We start from the raw sequence: 22,495 nt of genomic DNA, 5'->3' as shown, positions 1-22,495 counted from the left end.
TTTCATTTTTTCTGAAAAGGTTGTGTCTATTTACTTGTGACCACGCTGTGTATTGTTAACAATGACAAATAAAGAAAGGGACACTTCGTCCTCTCATGGAACAACACTGCCAGCTAGCTGGGGGAGGTGCGCGTGCTGCATTTGCTTTCTCCCTGCTCCGTCAGTCATCGCTTCAGTGGGCCAGCTGAGAAGCTCCAACACAACCCCTATCTCTTACAAACTCTGCCAAAACATTCCACGTAAGCAAAAAATATTTATTAATCATGATAAGATAAAAGACTCCTCCTCACTCCTCTTCTCCATGTCTCCTCACAGCTCTCCCTAGCGCTTGTGGCGCCAATGTCAGGAAAATTTTTAAATCTTTATTTACACCTAATATCCAATGTTACAAAATTTTATTTCACGTAGCGGGGTGAAGAGAAACAAAAGTTTCTGACAGCCCCAGGTTATATTTCATTCCCCTCCGAGGAACGAAATATAATTTAACCTAAATTCCTATCACGCTTTATCGGTATCGATTCTCATCATCTTGTTGTTGTTGTTTCGGTGTAAAGCTACACAATGGACTATCTACACTCTGTCCGCCACGAAGAATCGAATCCTGGATTTTATCATAATAAGTCCGTAACTTTCCATTAACCCACCAGAAGGGTCGCGACATATTCATAGGAAACTTGACTTATAGAGGTGCTGTAAAACGAGAATGTTGAAGATAACAGCCCATTTTTGTAACGTTCATGAGGAAAAGTATATCATATAATTCACACAAGGATTAAACATAGTCATATTTCTTGGGCAAGCTTGCAAAAACTTATACTTTAATTATCATAGATGCAGATGATTAAACTTGAACGTTTTGGGCTTAAACCGTAGGCAACGGCAAAATATTATTAACCTTGTTGATGTCAAAATATTATTAACCTCGTTGATGGCAAAATATTATTAATCTTGTTGATGTCAATATATTATTAACCTTGTTGATGGCAAAATATTATTAACCTTGTTGATGTCAATATATTATTAACCTTGTTGATGTCAATATATTATTAACCTTGTTGATGGCAAAATATTATTAACCTTGTTGATGTCAATATATTATTAACCTTGTTGATGGCAAAATATTATTAACCTTGTTGATGGCAAAATATTATTAACCTTGTTGATGGCAAAATATTATTAACCTTTTTGATGTCAATATATTATTAACCTTGTTGATGGCAAAATATTATTAACCTTGTTGATGGCAAAATATTATTAACCGTAGGCAATGGCAAAATATTATTAACCTTGTTGATGTCAATATATTATTAACCTTGTTGATGGCAAAATATTATTAACCTTGTTGATGCCAAAATATTATTAACCGTAGGCAATGGCAAAATATTATTAACCTTGTTGATGGCAAAATATTATTAACCTTGTTGATGTCAATATATTATTAACCTTGTTGATGGCAAAATATTATTAACCTTGTTGATGGCAAAATATTATTAACCTTGTTGATGTCAAAATTTGCAATATGCCTTTTTATAGTGTTTGATAAAAAAAACAACTCAGCAGTTAAATCTTGTTTGTTTGCTTTTTGAAAATTCTTTTTAACTCTTCTTTTTTAACATTTTTATTGTATTTATTAAGTAGCCATAAGTATGAGCTAAATCGTTGTGCTTTTGTAGGTTCGTAGCTTTACATTAGCATAGTTTTTTTTTCTCTGATCAATTTGTAGCTAGGCCTGTTACTGAAGAAAATCCAGAATAGTATATTCCAACATAAAAGAGATGTAATGCGTGTTGTTGTTGTGTTTTTTTTTGTTTTTTTTTTAGAATTACATGTGATTACTATAAGCTAGTAATAAATGAATCACAATTATGGCTACTTATCATAAATTATTTTAATGTTCTGAAATTTGACTTTTTTCACTGGTAAATAACAAATGAAGTTTTATAAATTAGTAACAATTCCAGAAAGTTGGACGGTATGACCTCTGACCTTTGGCTTTCCTGGAACTACAAGTTAACTTAAAGTTCATAAATAGACAGTAATTAGATTGAACCCTAAATACCATATGGTTTATATTAATTATTATTCATATCTGAGTGAAACAAATTCCTTATGAAACATATGTGTTTTTTAATAATAAAAAAGTTTACTCATTTGTTATGCAGAGTGTGAAAGTGTTACCATAAACTATTAAGCACCACTTCATTATCAAGGTTATTACATACATTTCAATACTAATGCATAGACGTTGGAAGGAGTGTACTGTTAGTGAAGTACTTTATAAAAATAAGGTTTCAGGTCCCATGCTTCCCTTGAAACTTCTTCCCCCCAGTGGCACAACGCTAGAATTCGGGTTTCGATACCGTGGTGGGCAGAGCACAGATAGCCCATTGTGTATCTTTGTGCTTAATTACAAACAAACAAACTATCGACGATCTTGTTGAATTTGATAGCCATGATTAGGCACTATTGTCAACATCTCAATTTCTTTTAAAACTACTTTCTGTAAGGAAATATTTCAAAGACCCTCCATTGTCCATGAAGTTGGCTTCAACATTGTATTTAAGCAGAACAAAAGTACAAAAGTCCAGAAGAAGTATGTGGCAGAATGTGATTAACGAGGCTCTATTTTCTCGACCATCTTTCTTATTTATTAAAATATGGGCTTTGATGCTGGAAGTTTTGAAATTTTGACTTATGAGCCATCACCAGCGTCAAAAACTTGTTTGATATTGCTAACTGTATCACGAAATACACTCAGCTTCATCACTAAGGTTTGCTGGAGTGGAGAGTTCTCTATTATGTCCATAGCGGTTATTTTGTGGATGAATATGTTCCTATAGATTAATTTGAAGTATGGTTTTGGAATCGAATGCTGTCCTAAACGCACTACTGGGTTACTTTTCCTCTGCCAAGAAGAACACCGAAGACTCCTTTCATCTAATTATTATACCAATAGCGGTTATTTTGTGGATGAATATGTTCCTATAGATTAATTTGAAGTATGGTTTTGGAATCGAATGCTGTCCTAAGCGCACTAATGGGTTACTTTTCCTCTTCCAAGAAGAACACCGAAGACTCCTTTCATCTAATTATTATAACTATAGCGGTTATTTTGTGGATGAATATGTTCCTATAGATTAATTTGAAGTATGGTTTTGGAATCGAATGCTGTCCTAAACGCACTACTGGGCTACTTTTCCTCTTCCAAGAAGAACACCGAAGACTCCTTTCATCTAATTATTATACCCATAGCGGTTATTTTGTGGATGAATATGTTCCTATAGATTAATTTTAAGTATGGTTTTGGAATCGAATGCTGTCCTAAACGCACTACTGGGTTACTTTTCCTCTTCCAAGAAGAACACTGAAGACTTCTTTCATCTAATTATTATATCATTTTACTCTACATCTTTTAGCAATATCGTTATACTAACATCCTTTTGGGGAAAATTCTGTCCACAATCTTCTACCATAAATCCTCCTTGGCTGTTTTACACTGTTGAAAAATCTGGAGTTTGCCATAAAACAGTTACATAGGCTCTACAAATATCACCTGTTGCGCCATGATTCGAATCTGTGGCAACACACCACTACATTAACATATGTAAATCGTTCTTGTAGAGATGTATTAACCTTTGTAAACCATATTCATATGTCTAACCAAAACAAGAAATTATTCTATCATCTTGGAAGATGTTTGTTCTTCAAACACACGGGTGTGATGATTGACATCTCATCGCTCTACTAGTCGTACCCCACAAGAGAAGATAATTGTTGTTGTATCACATGTAATTTACTCCTGATCTGCGTCTACAACGATGCACTGTAATAAGCTAAGAAAAGGTTTGGTAAACTGTGGTAGGTTTAACAATGAACACTCTTTATGTTTACCTATCTTTCTGCGAAGAACGACCAGTTTTTTGACAGCCTTCATATGAACATTTGAATCGCTTTTGATGAACTTCCTGTTTTTTTTTAAATTTTGACTAGTTTTGCCAGCCATACAATTCCATAACATCTTAGTAAGTCACAAAGTTAGGATTTAGCCAAATCATGGAAAATTGTATTCAAGTCACCATTCATTGCTTGAACGACTATCGTTGCATTTCTAAGATGGAGAGATGATGAAGAAAAGTTCACTCTTATTTTCCATTTTTCCTTCAAGCTTGTAAGTGCTGCTTTATTGCTTCCTTTTTTAATGGGTCCGTTTTCATATGGAAGACAAGGAAATTATTTCATGTTAACCTTCTTGTGCGCTTCTGCATTTTGATATATTCTTGAAAAACAGTTTCTTGATTCAAGTTAGACATTAATATTTTCCCTTTTGTCTTCTTTACTGCATTTGCAAATGTGGGTATGGTCAAGCATGACAGTAGAGCTTAGAAGCTCTTTGATGATCATCAGAAATATATCTCCATGCTTTTGTCCAATGACTGTTAAGTAGAGACTCGTTTTTCTTTATTGAAGCATATACCCTTGATGACAGATTTATTAAAATGTCATGTGATTGCTCATCAATGCCAAAGGGGTTGGTCAGCAAGTGTTCCATATCTTCTTCATCTCACTTCATTGTTATTAATTTGTCTCTCTGACACTTTAAGACAGAATCCAATTTATTATTTCTATGCAGAAACATAAATACTTGACACATGTCTGTCAAGGAACATTGTAATAGTGCAGGTTTTTTTTTCTCACCAATTAATCCACTGTCAACTTTAGCATAATGGATAAAGTTCTCTTTTTTGTGTTAATGTCATTCTACGCCTTATTAAATTTGCCTGCACCTTCTTGACGTCAACTGGAAGTTACAATTCATCTAATATAGAGGGTTGAGTATGTTATATTAAAAATATATTTATTATGCAAACCAACCAGAGTCAATTTATGTTCGCCTTTGAAGAGTATGTTTCAGAACTATATTTTTAACATTGTTTGGCATTATGTAGGTAGTGGAACGCTACCGAAACTTAATCGCCTTTGAAAAAAAAAAGAATCTGTAACAGCCCTTACTGATGCAAGATATTCGTACACTAAAATTATGGATGAATTCAGTTAGGGAATTTAGAATTTCCGAGATGTGTATATCCATTACATTTAATGACATGACCAACAAACAAAGAAATGTGGATCAACATGGAGCACCAGCTGAGGTAAACAAAGGTCAGCGTTTTGTAACAGGTGAGAATCCCTGAATACAAAGGTAAGTACCAAAAGCTGTTCACATGCCCCAGGCAACAGTACACAGCATAATCGAGAAGGATTTCTGTCTAGAAAAGAAACATAGGTCACATATATGCAAGTTGCTTACACGACATATCTGTTGAACAATTACATAACTCAAGCAGTTGGAGAATGAAGTGTGTATTCATGCTGTTCCACACAAATAAATACTGGCCAAATGGCCAGACACTGTGCTTGTGAATTTCTGTGTTATTGAACTGTTGCAATTGGCACTAGGAAACTGTGATCTTCATACATTAGATGCCTTATGTAAAGCAAGCAGGGAGGAGGGTGTAATTTAAACATGACATTTTTACAATCGAGCCTTTTACAATGGAAAGTGCGTTGCAGGACTATTGTCAAGATTCACAGCATTCAGATAAAACAACATACACCATCTCTGTATTTGTAACTACCATTCTTCCTGGTGCTCACCTTTCACATTTTACAAAACTGAAACCTTTTTCTTAAATAAAACACGAATAACAATGGAGCATAACACAAGTTATGTGTAAATATCAAAAAGCATAACCCAAGTCATGTACTGTTATAGTGAATCTAAGTTTCAAATGTAGAAACTTACAAATATAGAGGACGACGTTTCGAAAGTCTTCCGCCTTTCGTCTTCAGTGTTATAGTGTTGTAAGAAAATGTCTACTGTTTCAGACAAAATATAAATGTAGGTGAGTGCAATTATCTCACATTCGAAGGGATATGTTCAGTATGTAAGTAAGCGTTTGCATGACTTCTGACACAGAACCAGGGGCGTCATTAAAATTATCTGATGTAAGAACACCTAGTATACTACAGTATGCTGCTTAATATCTTCCAAGCATTTCATAAAAATCCAAATGATTAACTACAATATAACTACAAAGGCAAGCCGCAACCCTCAGATAGCTTCTCTCCAACAGTGCAATCAGCATACATATCAGCTGATCACCTCAGACTTTGTTTATGTCTGAAGTAAAAGAATACAGCGTATGAACCAAACAAGTCTAATGCGTGATTTTTCAACAGCTCCTGTTTTGACTACTTGACTTTTTATGTAATTTTGTATAGTTGTTGTTCTACTGTCTGAACTGCATTGGCTTGATCGAACTGAGAAACTATTTCTTGATTTTTGCGCATTCCCAGCTGCTGTGAACATTTCACTCTACTTAGCCAACTTGGAATTACAGTCAGTCCAGAATAGGACTTCTTGTGGGAGGTACAGCACATTCGTAAGAATTACTCCCAGCAACACTCAAGCAACACTGCACGATTGGCATATTCTATGAGAAAAGAATAAATGAATAGAGTTTATATGTTAATAGCCATATTCACACATGCTACTGCAATTTAATAATTTCTAACTCTATAGTGCATTAATTAGCCACAGTATAGCGGCTCATACAATAGCTTTGAGTTTTTCAAGTACAAACTTTTAGCTCATAGCTCCGTTATCTCATTACCTATTTGAGATCTGTCTAATTACAGTTTTGGACTCAGGAGGTAAAACCCTTTCGATTGGTGTATTTGATCACGCCCAAGGTCTCATAGATTAATTTACTCTAATTCTGCCTAAAAAAAATTAATTTGAGAGTAGGCTGGTAGAGATCCTAATGAGTAATAAAATCGAATCGGGTGTACTTGCGTCACACATTTGGTATTGCTGGCGCACAAAAATACAGCTAATAAAAAGGAATAAAATATCTCATAGATTAATTTACTCTAATCCTGCGTTAAAGAATTTCAAGTGCTGTGGCTGTCGAGGATTTGCTCTTGTATTATAATGAAATGACTCGGTATTAATTCAAGTGCTATACTCGTAAACTGTAGTCCTGTAATTTTTATATTAGTATTTCTGCATTTCATGTAATATATTAAAACAGTATCTCAAGACTTTGTTTCAATAGGTTTTATAGTGCACTGCGTTTGCTTTCTGATATTTATAGCACCTTGTATGGTTTTTATCTGTCTGTGAGTGTCTGTGCTTTTTATTTTATCTGCTTTACTGGAAAACAAAGCAGACTCGCGACTTGTTGGGTATTGTTAAAATGGTGCCTTGGCGATTTTATAGAGCATATTCTTTGGATGCTCAATTTCAGTATTCAGTTTTATTAGTGCCTCACCTCTGATGCGTGTTCTGGAAGTGCATACACATCATGGTATTTCCTTATTGGCTCATTTACAGTAACAGTTAGTCATAGCTGGCACTGAGGCCATGGCTATGACGGGTGTATGTTATGCTAACTTTTCTTTATCCATGATCTGTCCAGATGACAAGACCTAACACAAAAATGCGAACACATTTTTGTTTAAGGACATGACACACTCCACCATAGATAGGCACCATCTTCCTGTTTGTTATAAGCACTCAGCAGCATTGTAAACATATCTGTCAATTATACAAAGAGTAAAGCACATTATATTAAAACGATTTTGGAGCCTAACCAAATACTTACAGTCCATAGTGTCATGTACAGTCATGTTCTGTCTGCCGACTGGGTATCTCAACAATAGCCATGCAATGTAGTTCCCATTGCAAAATCCTCCAGCTGCTTGAGGTTCAACAAATATGTTATTCGTGGAAGCAAGTTGTGTGCAATTGACTTGTGTCACTTTCACAGATTGAGATCCTTCTTGATCATGTTGTGTACTATTGCCTGGGACACATGGACGACTTTTGTCACTGACCTTTGCATTCGTAGGTTGTCACATGTCACAAGACGCCGCATTTTGCTTATCACGGCAAGGGTGGGAATTATTCCAAGTCAATTTTGATGGTTCCCCAATTAATCCATATTCCTTGCACCACACTACCTAAGAAACGCCAGACAATGTCCAAATTTTGGTTTTGATACATGCCTTTCCACCGCGACTTTATGGCGGATGTGGTTATCACGTGGCTTTCTTATTTGTATGTTTAAAATCATTTTAATATTGTCAAAATAAAGAACCTGTTTAGCTTAATATTGCATATAGTAGTAGTATTTAGTAAGTAGGTTAAATAATATGGGTGCTGGGCTAAGGATTCTTCTATAGTAGGTGTCTGTGACTTGTTTGTGATAAATTCAAAAATAAACGAATAGCACACACTCAATTTGGTTTAAAAATAATATATATATATATTGTTGCGTCATCGAGATCACGTGACAATTCTCACGCTCTCTTGTTTCTAGAACTATCATGTACTTTGTCGAGTGTTCAAGTTCTTACTAGAAATAGGTTACGCTGGTATATAAAAGAAGGTAAGGTAATGTGTGAGTAGATAGTGAGTAATTGATCTGCGGTCGGAGTATTATTGACGTTCGTTGCTATAGCGTTTGTTTAGCGCGATTGTTGAGTGTATCGGTTAAGTTATATTCGGAAAGAATAAACCAGTTTTATTAAGTAAAGGCTTGTGTCGCTTAAGTTTTGTCGGTACGAAGTTACGGAAAATCAATTAACAAACGGAGACGTAACAATATATATATTCAAACTAGTTAAACATAAGTACAACAAATGCTTTACACTATAGAGTTCATAGGTATATCATAAATACAATATATAGTTCTCTTCTTCTTATCAAAAACCAACTTAGGCCTATTCAATTGCTTTTCAATTTCAGTTAACAAGCCGAATTACCTTTCTCTATTTATATCGCACTAGTATTCTGTGTATAATTAACTTATAGCGTGAGTTACCATAGTTGTATACTGCCCTTCCAGTAATCGTCTGGTCCTCGTACTTCAGATATCGTCTGTTCCTTTTGTCCAATTGGACTCAGGCTGGTTCAATTATTTTAGAAGTCGCTTTGACGGAATAAACAATAGCTCTTATCTATTTTTAAACTGTTAGTTTTACTGTAACATATTAATCGTTAGGCCTTTCACTCCTACTGCAGTTAACTTTACGTTTAACTTTTCTTTGTTCGAACTTCTACTTCCCGTGACTTTACTTTCTCATCTGCTCTGTCTGTCTGCTGTTCCCGATCGTCTCACACTATATATATATATATATTTATCACTTAATCTTCTGCTCATCTTATAGAAATCTCTATATCCTCGACATCAATAAAGTTCACGCGACATTCGATAGCCTCAACATCGATGAATTATATACACAAAGTACGATTCTTACTGAGTTACGTAACTAAATTTGTCATAACGTTTACTTTAAAATAATTGCTTTTAATTCTCTTGTTATGAAAAACTAAACAATCATGAAATATCCACTCACAAAATAAATAGATTAATAATACTAAACAGTCTTTTATATCATGACAAATATGACTTACTCAATCCTCTTCAATGCATTACAATAGCTAGTTTAGAGGGAAAATTTTGGTGAATTTTTTAAGCTAACCATATTCTGGTTTTACGAATGACAAAAAAAGATTCGTTTTTGAGCTACCTAAGAATTAACAACTAATTGGATAATCTTAAATATGTAATCATCGTAAAAAGTTTTTAGAAATTTTAATTTTTTAGTGAAAAAACTTTAACAAAACGAATAGGTGGCGTTACGTTATGACAGTTAGCAAAAAAAAAAATCAATGCAGGAGAATAACAACACTTATTGTTCAATTTTTCCTTGTTGGTTGTATCTATCATGCTCAGTTAGGATTACACAAATTTTGAAATATAGTATCGGGGCCTAGTATAGAATATTCTGATCTAAATTTGGTTGGAAACGTTGAAGGGTAAAGTGTATTTTTATGTAATACGATATAAATTAGTCTGGCCTTTTATTTGTCTTACTCTTACTACTGATAGTGATATTATTATTATTATTATTATTACTAATAATAAATACTAATTGTATTAGTATTACTATTAGTATGAGAATCAACGTGATTAAAAATAAAAACGGATTTTTCCTCGCACTGTTATATGTAATTCAATATTTTTTAGCGCAACTAGCTTTCCATTTGCTTCAGAAGTCATCATCAAGCTGAAACGAATCGAAAGCTAATCACATTATATTTATTGTTATACGAATATTTTTGGATTACAAAAATTTACATACACCATTATATGAATGTGGTAAAATCCCTTTTTAAGAATCTGCACTCTAATTTAGTATTACCCACATCACAGTAGAATGACTCTTCAAAATGTAGCATATTAACAAGTGACATTGCTGACATTTTTTAATTTTAGTAACATTTATAACTTAGTACTGAGTTAGATGCTTAGAAGTTAATAGGTAATGCTTTAGTTTAAGCTACAGACTTGTACTTATGTTGTAGTTGTAAGCTGTTAATATAAGTTAAAAATCACACCTAACAGTTACTAATACTAGTAAAAAGGTTTTTCTTAATCAGTTATAGGTATTTACTCATTTTTTTAGTAATAGTAATATAACTCTTAGCCTGAGTTTATCATATAACTTGTAAAATAAAAATTTATGATCAAGATAAAGAGTATTTTATGTCTGTGTGTTGTTTACATTTCAGTTCAGTGTATTTTCAACTTTCAAATTCCAGATATTCACAAGGCTGAAAATAGTAATCTTCTTTGCAGTATGCCAAAACTTTACTTCTACTAGTACTAGCCAATTCTCATTGCTTAGAAAATATTTTATTTACTTTTAAAAGTATTCAGTATCACTTTTGCCATGTTTAAAAAATAAATTTATCCAAAATATTTATATATTAGCTGAGAGAATAGAGAAAAGAATGTCTTGAAAGTAATTTTTGTACACATACTATTAATCACTTGCTAATAAAATTGAGTTGTGTTTTATTTCAATTGTTTTGCACAATATTGCATGACCTGAAAATAGAACAAACATTTGTAAAAGTATCTAATACTTGCTCAAAGTTTGAAATTCCTATTTGATTAAGATAACAATCACTTAAGAGAAACATTAATGCATTGACCTATACCATCTTACAAGTCAAGTATCAAAAATACAACTGATCAGTAGGTTTATTAATTACATTTTAATATTACTTGTAATGTCAGAATATCTATTAAAATTTAAGAAAAAGTAGAACTTATGTTAGTTTTATGTTATTTGTCATGTCAAGATCACAAATTAACAACCAGATCATTCAACTCACCTCTTCCTTCTCTTTAATTAAAATGAAAACTTATATAATGTCGTTTCTAATTCAAAAATCTGGAACACTATATTCATAAACCTTCGGAAACATGACACCAATTTTCTCAATTATAAACTTGGAAACTCAAATGAAAGCCATTTCCAGTTATGTTAAATTATGGACAATAAGAAACATTTGGTCCTTCAAATTTGTCCCTTTATGCCCACCCTCGAAAAAAAAAAGTATGAATTAAACCCACCCTTTATTTATCAAAAATCACAGACTTATCTCTAAAATTTGTAAGTTGCTAACCTCTTCTACTGTTTTTGAGTATTCTGCCTATCCAATGTTCCATTATGCTGTTGTTAAACACAAAGCTACACAGTGGGCTTTGTGGTCTGCCCACCATGGTATTGAACCCTGATTTTTAACATTATAATTTTTCTTTAGCTGTCTCATATGAGAATAATCAATCTGCTCTGTGTAAATGATTAATGAACCAAATGATTAAAGAATTAACAGCAAATTCCACTAATAACCCAGCTTTACTAATGAAATATTTTGTTAATAGAGAAACATTTTAGAAGTTCATGAGATAAAATATAATGAAATAATATAAACTATATGTATCACTAGTAATAATAACATACAAAGTAGAACAATATTTGTGAGATTAAAACTCACTCTTAATCCCAAAAACAAAGTAAACAACCAACACTCTATCTAATGACAGTCTTTTCATATTCAACTACCTGTTAATCAAAAGCTTAATAGTCATCAGCACACACAGGGGTTTCCATCCCCCACCAGATCTTTTTGCAAGTTTTAGGGTTTTATTTCTAGATGATAACATATGATGTGAAACAGCTAGAAAACTGTACCATTTTAGGCATGTTTATGAAATAAAACAGACCACGTTAATAAACATATTGCAATTCAACATTCGAATGCCTCCTGCCAAATCACTAGATAAATAAAAAAATCTCCCTTCCCCCATTATAATTCTGAAAATAAATCTCTTAGAAAACATTCAAATTGAGAAACTATTCAGGGAATTATATGAAAAAGATTTTGTCTGGTGTTGTGATTTAAAAATCACTCATCTAAACAGTGTATTATAGCTAGCAATAGGGCTAACAGGAATTTGGGTAGCATCTATAGAAATATTGAATACAAGACAAGTGACATTGTTATTTCACTGTATAGATCACTTGTAAGTCCTCATTTAGAGTACTGTGAACAGTTTTGGGCTCCCTTCCTCGGGAAGGACATTGAATTGTTGGAGAAAGTTCAAAGAAGAGCCATTAGGATACCTGGGATGGTGGGATTATCCTTTTAGGAAGACTAGAATCCCTAAACTGGACTTACTTGAAGTGTTTAAGATTACTAACAGTATTGATAATGTAGATCCATCAAACTTTTTTGTGTTTAGCAATGAAAACAATAGGACAAGGGAGGATAAATTCAAATTTTGGCAGTGTAAAAGTCGTCTGCAGTTTAGACAATATTACTTTTCAAACAGGGTGGTTGGCTTTTGGAATGTGCTGCCTTCAAGGCTGGTTGAGGCAGAAAATTTAACTGAGTTCAAGAAAAGATTGGATGACTACATGAGTAGTAAGGGATGGTTATAGTTGGGAAGGGACATCCTTGATGGGCTAATAAACTCCTTTTTTTCCTCCCCTTTAACATTTTATGAAGTCTTAGAACTAACTTTTCAGAGTTATGTAAGTCTTTCATCCTGTCTCTCAATTTAAACTTCTTAAACTTATGGCATTTATACCTGATTTTCACATTTATGTCTTTAGTAAACCAATTAGGTATGATTTTCTCCTGTTATCCTTTTCCTCTTCTTAAGAACATGACTAGAACAAATTATTTTTAAGAATATTTCAAATCCATCTTTCCCTCACTTCATTGTCTTGCTTACCTGTTTCCTCATTTGGGGTTAATAACAAATCTATAATGGCATCCTCTGTCGGTTGGCTGTTTGACCATTTGTTACAGAAAACCATTCTAAATCAATTCAAGAAACTTCTCTCCCTCACTATTTGACTCCATACAGTTCCACTCATTGTGTCTAAAATTTAAAAATTAAAGTATTTCATAATTATTGAATTAGTATTCTTATTACTAACAGGCCTGATATAATTATGCAATCTCTCATTGACATCATCTGTCCTGATAGGTGGCCTATTGTGGTTGCCATATAAAAATTTTCAATTCTTGAAACCCCTGATTGTTACCATTATAGATTAAACCTTTTGACCTTCATTTATTAAGTCTTCAGTTCAAAACAGATTGCAGTTCATCCTTTGTATAAAGAGTTGCACACCTCTTATTTTAAGAAAGCTATCACTTTAAATGATTTATAGCCTGGATCTTCAAAATAATGTTTTCCAAGTATAACTAAGTTTCAGTTCCCCTATTTATTTATTTTTTTTAAACTAGCAAATAGTTGCTAGTTACTTCTTTCTACCAACATTAACATTATTCTTCTCTAAAATTATCTATAAGTTGTAATTGTGTTGAAATTATTTCATCTATTAAATGCTATTAAATATGTATTTATCATAAATCTTTCATTTAAACTTTGGATCTTGCTTAATAATTCATTTCCTAAGGGAACATTCTCACAAAAGGCCACATATTTATTTGTATCTTCTAAAGGCATTCTTTATAATTTTTAAGCAGCTCATCTGATTTTCAACTTCCAGCATCATTAGGTCCTACATTTACTACAAAAAATAGAGCGAGAGAATGCTCCTTCATGCCTGCAACTAAATTGTCAATGCACTATATAATGTCCTGTACTTTAGCACTTGGAAAGCAACTTCTAGGCCTAGACTTTCTATGCTTCCCACTGCAATTAACTTTATCAATACAAGTTAAAGATACTTTTAGGTACTGAAAATATAATGATGACAAGGTTTTCATGAAGATTATGAGATGTCTGGGTATTTAAATGCTTTCTTGAAGTTGTTCTCATCAAATTTTACACAAGAGGATGTTAGAAATACTTCTATCCCTGAGTACTCTTTGGGAAATATTGTAATTAACCTAAATCATGTAGATGTTAATTCTTTGATGCTAAGTAAAAAGACAAAATACATAAAAGCACCAGGATCAGACATTTTTCTCAGATTTTTAATAGAATTCAAGGATCAGATATGTCAGTCTTTCTTTTTCAACATTGATAGATCAATGATAGTATGTTAGGAAAGTGCTCAAAGATTTGGGAATTGCTTAAAATACCCCTATTTTTTAAAAGGGTGATAAGCCATTTCTGATTCTTGATGTGGGACTTTTGTAAACAAAGCTCTCTCAAGGTATTGTAAGATAAATAATTTGATACTTCAATATAAACACTGATCATTATGATGTAAAACAATAAGTAGAATGAAAATGTGTTAATTCTTATATGGTATTGTTTGATTTTCTCTAGTAAAAGGGTAACAAATTTTCTTCAAACAGTGTGCTGTGACTCAGTGATACTAGATTTCAACATTAAGAATGATTCAAGTAAATAAAACAAATTCATAAAAATATTCATTTAACATGTATGATTTTAAAGACTATGTTAATGTATTACTCTGTTAGTAAGAACAACACAATGGCAATGGAAGCTACTGATAAACCTCCCTGTTCTGTTTTTATACTTGGGGCATCTGGAGAAGTTGGACAAGAACTACTCAAAGCAGTGTCAGCTGAAGATAAGTTTTCTGAAATTGTACTGATCGGGAGACGAAAGATTGAAGAAGAACCTTTTACCAAATATGTAAGTAATTTTAAAAAATCATTCATATATTTGTAAGTATTTTGTTAATGTGTACAAGTGTCTTAGCAATAGTTAATGAAAATACTTCTGAACCAAAAATAATAATGTAATTTATAAAAATGAATTTAATAGCTAATTTAATCTAGGTACTGTATTAATAAACTTCTTAAATTTATTCAAAATTCTTGTATTAATTTTCAAATATGGATTTATCTTCTAAGGAATATACAGTAAGATGAAATGATATTCAACTTGTTTAGTTTCTAAACTAAATTTGTTAGTGTTTTCTCTTAATTGCTAATTCTTTGTATTGTTTGTTTTTTCAATTTTTTGGTTTCTTTAGTGAATTCCATTCTAAAAAATTTATCTTGGAGACCCCCAAACAATTCTTGAAACATTACAAGAAGCAGTAAGAAGAAGTAAATAATAAGAAACAGATAATATTGTGAATGTTTTGTATATAAGTTAACTTCAAAAGAAACATCTAGATTGACCCTTGTAGTGGAGAAACTTTAATATATTGCTGAGTAGTTTTTGTGTACATGTAACTTGATGCTCATGACCTCGTATGTTACCAAAATTATAAGCCTTTAAAAAATTTATTGCAGTCGAGTCAAGATAACTAAAATAATCTCTTTCAATAACAAATGTAAATGACATTGGTATATTCAAAATAATACAAAACCATTTTACTTTACATGATATTTACATTTTAGATATCTCTTCTATTTTTTGTTACTGTTTTGTTTTTATTGTGCAACTGCTGATTTTACTAATCAAGTCTTGTTTATGTCAGGAACAACGTATAGTAGATTTTGAAAAGATTGAAGATTATGGTAGTGCTTTTCAAGATTTGGAAATTGGATTCTGTTGTTTGGGAACAACCAAAGGAAAAGCTGGTGCTGTATGTACTTCAATGATTTGAAAATACAAAAATCATCAAGGATTCTTAATATTCTCTCCTATCAAGAAAAATTAGAACAGTGTATAAGAAATATATATATCATAAAGACTTCAACTATACATTTATCTTATGAGCATTTTCTAAGATGAACTGTATAAAATACTTATAATTCCTGCATAACTAATTACTCTAATGGGAACAAATATGCCACATCTCTAGAACTGCCACGGACACATATATATGGAACAGATTGACCTTTGTTGAGGCTTTGAAAAGTATGATTTAAATAAATGTTCTGAAAATAGGTGTACAATAAAATCACTAGTTATATAATTATTTTATTTAATCATAAAATTATTACAAATTGCCATAAAAAGCAACTTTGAATGAGAGAAAATATGCTAGATCAATTTCTCATAGGAAACATTGTGTAAGTTAAGGGGTTGATCTTTTGCTTCAAAAACCACAATGAAACAAACAAAGTATTCATAAAGTAAGGCTACTTTTTCTCAAGTCTGTTCCATTTTGGACATTATATTTGCACAGTAAAAATGGTTTTTAATATCTTTATGACATCTAGGACACACTGTATAGCATTTAGTTAAAACAACAATACATGTTCTTGAGCTGTTGGTTAAGGTCTGATCAGTCATATCTAAATCTGTGAATAATGAATGATCTAACACGGTAAAAGTGGTTCACAATGAGAAGAACAGAGTATTTTATTAATAAATTAATGTTTCACTGAATGATTATATTTCTTATTGTGATCAGCTTTACATTAAAATGTTTCTTTGCTTTTAAGTAGTTAAAACAACTATGACATTTCCCCACATAGGAATGTACGATTAACAACAATTACACTTTGAATTTTACTTTGTTAGTCATATACTGCCTCATCATGGCCTACACCTATGGACTGAAAAACTGCAGTTTTGTTTTAATTGCTTAAGAAAAACATTTCCACTATATACCTGATCACAATATTAAAAGTATCTTGATCATACTGATCCCTCTGCTTCACAATTTCTTGTTTTCTTTTGAATGGATTCTAAAGTTTTTGAACAATCTTTCTGATCACTTAACTCCAACAAAAAAACCATCATGATTGCTTCCGTAATGTTTGCATTTCATGCCAATATCACAACTTCCTACCATGCATTTTCAACTGATACTAGGGTAAACATGTCTTCTGGAAGTATTCCAGTGTATATTGGCTAGTTAAGCTCTGAAAACAGGTTTTCTGGAGACAAATAATGTTGCAAAAAGGCAATGGACTTTTAGCAAATCTTGACACAAATTGGGGGAAGGGACTCATTTTCAAATAAAGTTTTCTAGACCAAAACAGCTGCTCATTAAATGAAAACTTGCAATTAAAATCAAAGATTTAAGATATTTTTAATCGTGGAGTATTAAATTGTTTCCTATCGGGTACTCTCTTTGTGAGGGGTGAACATTCAAGACCCTCCCATTTGTCAAAATAAACGGAGAATAACTACTGTTCTAAATAAAAATGTGAGGGCAATAATACAGTTCTACACATGCAGTGTATTTTTAAATTGTTCAAACAATCACAAAAAATGTAGAATGCTAAAAAAGGTATGGGCTTGGCTAATTGTCAGCATTCTTGGACTGTGAATCTGAGAATTCAAGGTTTAAGTCAAATCGTCACAAAAACAAATTGTAATTTGGTGATGGTTAAATCCTACTACTTGGTGAGACAAGAGCAGCCCAAGGGGTGGCAGTGAAATATTGTTGTCTAACTGCCTTCTCTCTATCAGTTCAAAATTAGAGATAATTATGTTCAGATAGACTTCATGTAGCTTTGTTAAAAACCTAAAAGAAACTGAAAAGAAAATGCTTTCCCAATAAGCACATCCAGATAGTAAGGAGACTGAAAAGATGTAGCAACTCTATTAAACATATTAAAATTTATAAAGAAAAAAAAATTCACTGAGGCATGTTTCATCTTTTCAACTCTGAACCAAAACTTGAAACACCTAGTCTTTACTTATTTTTGCTTGAAAATGCAAACAGAATAAATTCATTTTAAAATGGCCCTAAGAACAGTGGAAAACAAACATTAAATTATTAAATAGGTAAATTAGATTAAATAGATACTTGTATTCAAGTTTTATTAAATTAGAATTATTCATGTGGGTTTATGTGAAACTTGATTTTTATGAGTGAGTGAAGTATTTTTTATGCATGCACACCCTAATTAGGTCTTTCAAAAAAAAATCATATTTTACCATATATAAATATCCATTTCTGAATTCCTCTAGAGTAGTAGTTACTAATATCTAAAACAAAACAAAAAATGTAAAGTAGAAACGTAGAGAACAATATTCTTAAAAAAAGTCTTGTTGAACTACATTTGACATTTGTAAACTTTTGTATTGACATTTATAAGTATCAATTTAAATACATAACTAGTATAAAAGTATTTATTTGTATATCTTAAAATCTATCAATATCTGTTCCTTAGGATGGTTTCTTCAAAGTAGACCATGATTATGTAGTCAACAGTGCTAAAGTAGCCAAGCAGCATGGATGCAAACATTTCATTTTTGTTTCTAGCAGTGGTGCTAATCATAAGAGCAAAATTTTGTATCACAAAACAAAGGTATGAAATTTAAGGCTTATAAAAAAACATTTACTTGATTTCCATTACTCTTGTTTTATTTTTTTGATAAACATTACATGGAATTTATTTAAATTTCCATGTTATTTTCATTACCTATGTTTAGCAGACTTTACAACCAAGAAATTATTTATATTACAGCTGAAAATTAAGGAAAATTGATTTTCAGAAAACCACCTGAATAAAAAAATTATTTCAGTAATCTGCATTTAGAGAACAAGCTTAATATTTTCACATTTTTTAAGTAATGAGAAAAAGGATTTCAGAGTGTTTAATCATTCTTTATAATTATTCTACATTAAAATATATTAATTTTAGTTTAATCTGCTTTTTAGTATATCGGTGTAGTGTACCAGAAGGAAAATATTATAATTATAAATATTAAATAATGTTGATATGAAAATTCTGGTGTTTGAATTGTTTGCTAGTTGCAAGGAGAACATTAATGAGCTTGTGTACTTATTTGCTAAAAACAGCTGCATATTCATAATTAGATTGAACTCATCTTGTGATTATATCTTCTTCTCAAATTTTGCCCTTTCAGTTCCTTTTGTGTTATGAAATTAAAGTCTATGTATATAAAATATTTGCTTACTGGTGTAGCTGTTTACTATTTTGACTAATACCAGTTTAACAACTTCTTTATGATCACAAACAGCAGTGTAATTAGATCACACTGTCCACTATCTTCCAAGAATTTTCTTTTTCTAATTACAGTTCAATTTAGTTGCATAATTGTTATTTTAAGTGACTGTTAAACTACACAAAACAAAACACTTCTTATTTATGTGATTTAATATAAAGCTTGAAACAGTTGCTCATCTTTCTGTTTATAATATGTATTTTATTTTTCTAGTATTGTTTCTTTAAAAGTTTAAATATTTTTTCCTTCATTGAAGGGTTTGGCAGAAGAAGATTTAAAGGAGATTGGTTTTGATAGACTTTCAGTATTCAGGCCTGGGTAAGTACTTTTAAGTTTAACTTGCTTCTTAAATCGTAATCTTAAAGTTGAGTCAGAACTCGCAGAGAAGAAGTAATTGTTTAGCAAGATTGCAGTGTCCATGTTTAGTAGATTAAGCTAAAATCTGGATATTTAACTTGTAGTATTAATAGTATTAGAAAGAATAATAAAAAAAGTAACAGTATGTAATTTTTTATGGCTGTTAAAATGTTTAAAAGAATAGTGAGGCATGATTTATTTTTTGCTAAGATGGATAGACATCCAATTAAACCTGATATTATAATCTTCAGTGGTTATATAAGCAGATTATGTCAGTTATTTTAAGAATTGGCTTGAATCCTTGAGATTAAAAAAAGATGAGGTTTTTATTTTGGTAAATCATAAGTAGGAAATGTAAGCAAGTATATTTTAAATTTGAGTCATTTCTTATTGATTCACTCAATATCTAATATATCTTATCCTCTCAATTTAGCTGATATTTTGAATACTTGTACTTTGTTATATTAATAACAGTTTGTGCTAAATTTGAGTGTTACAAACCTGCTAAGGAAGATTTGATTGTTTAAATAAATATAAGGGTGCTCAAAATATCTTAATTTTATATTATCCAGTAATGTTTAAATTCTTAACATTGAAGAAATATTTGTTCTACAAACTTCAAATTTCACCAAAGTTCACAACTTATAACCTTTAAGAAAAGTAATTTTGCATAGTAATTCTCCAAGCCTGAATCCGTAACATGTCCAGAAAATACAAACATATCCATTTTTGGAGATAAAAATAAAATCTGATATGGTCATCAAAGTCGATTTTTTTTAGTAATTAATCCTCTCAGAGTGCTCATATTAGTAAAGATGGTCATTTTTACCTATGCTTTTAAAATCTATTATATCTGCACCATACTTTTCTTTCGGTGGTAATGAACAACTTTAATATTAGGAACATTGTTAATTTTACTTCTCACTGTAGTTAATGCAAGCTGTATTACTGTTCCTTTTATAGCAGTACTATGTTAGTTGATTTTAATTACTTTAATTGTCATATATATCATTGTTGTTATTTCCTTGTTTAAGACTTATTATTACTGTTTGTTGTATGTTATTATCACTTATACATTTTATCTGGTTCTTAGAATTTAACTTTATCTATAATATCTGGCTACCCACTAAATAAATTGAACGTATATGTAGGGGTAGCTAAAGTCAGATTAGTTGTGTTATTTTTGTTACATTTAATTTGGTTATTGTAGAGTACTGCTTTGTACCACCCTGCTACCTGACTCTACAGTTAAATAGTGATGTGACATTGTAATTTATCTCAGATGTTTAGCTATCTAAAGTTGAATTTTCAGAGCCTTCTAGTGGACTTTCCATTGGTTGCTAGATGTTATGGAGGAAAATACATACATGTACTGATGTCATTCTTTTCATGGGACAGGGAATCGGTGATACTGTACAAAGCAAACAACTAATTTTTATGTGTTCTGTAAGCAAATTATATTCTGTTCTTCTTTTAATGTTAGTTTCATTAGCAGTATTGGTTAGAATGTTTGATATATTTTATTATGAAGATTATATTGCATTGTTGACTAAATCTCCTAATCTGGCTGAACTGGCATAAAATATTATTGAGATTACAGCCAAAACTTTCACTAACAAGAGGGTATTGATGGTACCCAACTGATGAATCACTGCATTCTATTTATTATAATGTATATCAAACATTTGCTGTATTAATTACTAGATAAATTTCAGTTCTTATCTATATAAGTATTTTCTCTTATCAGAAAAGAATGATAAAACTTACATAAATCTTGAGTAAATGTCTGTATATGTAAGAAAAAAATGCATTCAGAAGTATAAATTATTGAAATTTAATTGAAGACTTTAGTTTATAGTTTGTTATATGTTTAAGTCATTGTCCTATACTCAGACTGTATACCAGAACCTAAAAGTAAAGGTATCTACACTGTCTCAGTTTTTATGAAAGTTAATTACTTTGTCACAAAGGTCTTGGGAAAATCGAGAGACAAGGCAGAAAAGTCTACTTTTGTTTTAGTTATTATACTTGAAAAAAAATTGGGTAGTTAACCAGATTGGAAAGGCTCACAACATCACCACAAGGACAAAGATTTATTTTATTACATTGTAATAGTTTATCATCACTGCTATAACAAGATTGACAGTTACTCTTTCCAGTCTGTACTACTTGAGCAATTTTTGTCTCATCAACTACAGCAGCATAATCTATAGCTTGCATGGTTTCCCTAGTTCTGAAAGCAGTAGTTAAGAACAAATTTCTACAAAGTCACATAAGTCTTCAGAATCAATTGATATGCAGCTAATTATGAGTTTTTGTTGATATGAAACAATATCATAGAACCTTTAACTTAGGACACCAATGTTTTTGTTTGTTTTTCTTGACATTCAATGCTAATGCCAGATAGATAACCACATATTTAATTTAGGTCAATTTTTAGAAAAAAAACTGAAAATTCATTGCATTACAAACTTGTTGTATAAGTATATCATTTTGTAAAGTTATAGCCCTTATCACCATTCTCAGGCAATTTTTATTGTATACTTTCCAGGTGGTTATGATTAATGACTCGGCGCAAACAAGTTTGTTTTTCAAGTCTAAAATACACAGTCTTGGTATAAAATAATAACTTTAAAAACTTCAAGGACTACAAACAAACTATAGAGCTGGTGTGAAGGTTTAAATTTTATAATCTTAATTTAGAAATGTTTTTCCTAAATTTATAAACATTCACTCAGCTTGTCTATTCCTTTGAATCCTTAACACACACATGCATCTCTGTTGTATGATATATATAAAAAGGCCATCCTCACAATTTTGTGTAACTTTAGGGGATTAATCAAAGAAAAATCTACTTTGAAGATCATATCAAATCTTAGACTTTTGTTTCCAAACTGGATACGCTCCTATTGCAGGCATGGAAAGTTATGTGAAAACAT

At 31.4% G+C, this 22,495-nt stretch overlaps 1 protein-coding gene across 4 annotated transcripts in view; it reads left to right on the top strand.

The window, feature by feature from the left end:
* The first annotated feature begins 9,736 nt into the window (after nt 1–9,736).
* The window catches only part of LOC106474971 (oxidoreductase HTATIP2-like), a 36,401-nt gene continuing 23,642 nt past the window's right edge, over nt 9,737–22,495 (top strand). For 2 of the 4 annotated variants that reach the window (XM_022380248.1, XM_013935673.2), the window contains exons 1-5: nt 9,737–9,886; nt 14,831–15,008; nt 15,805–15,912; nt 18,401–18,538; nt 19,456–19,517. In XM_022380248.1, coding sequence (XP_022235956.1) covers nt 14,844–15,008; nt 15,805–15,912; nt 18,401–18,538; nt 19,456–19,517 — 473 coding nt within the window. In that variant the 5' untranslated portion in view covers nt 9,737–9,886; nt 14,831–14,843. Of the gene's footprint in view, nt 9,887–14,830; nt 15,009–15,804; nt 15,913–18,400; nt 18,539–19,455; nt 19,518–20,868; nt 21,180–22,495 lie in introns of those variants that run through there. The other 2 variants (XM_022380252.1, XM_022380244.1) reach the window with 2 other exon arrangements.

The sequence above is a fragment of the Limulus polyphemus genome, unplaced genomic scaffold (genome assembly GCF_000517525.1).
Source record: "Limulus polyphemus unplaced genomic scaffold, Limulus_polyphemus-2.1.2 Scaffold144, whole genome shotgun sequence".
In the NCBI taxonomy this organism is placed as follows: domain Eukaryota; kingdom Metazoa; phylum Arthropoda; class Merostomata; order Xiphosura; family Limulidae; genus Limulus; species Limulus polyphemus.
The sequence above is the reverse complement of the archived record's forward strand: the minus strand, read 5'-3'. Positions and strand labels throughout refer to the sequence as shown.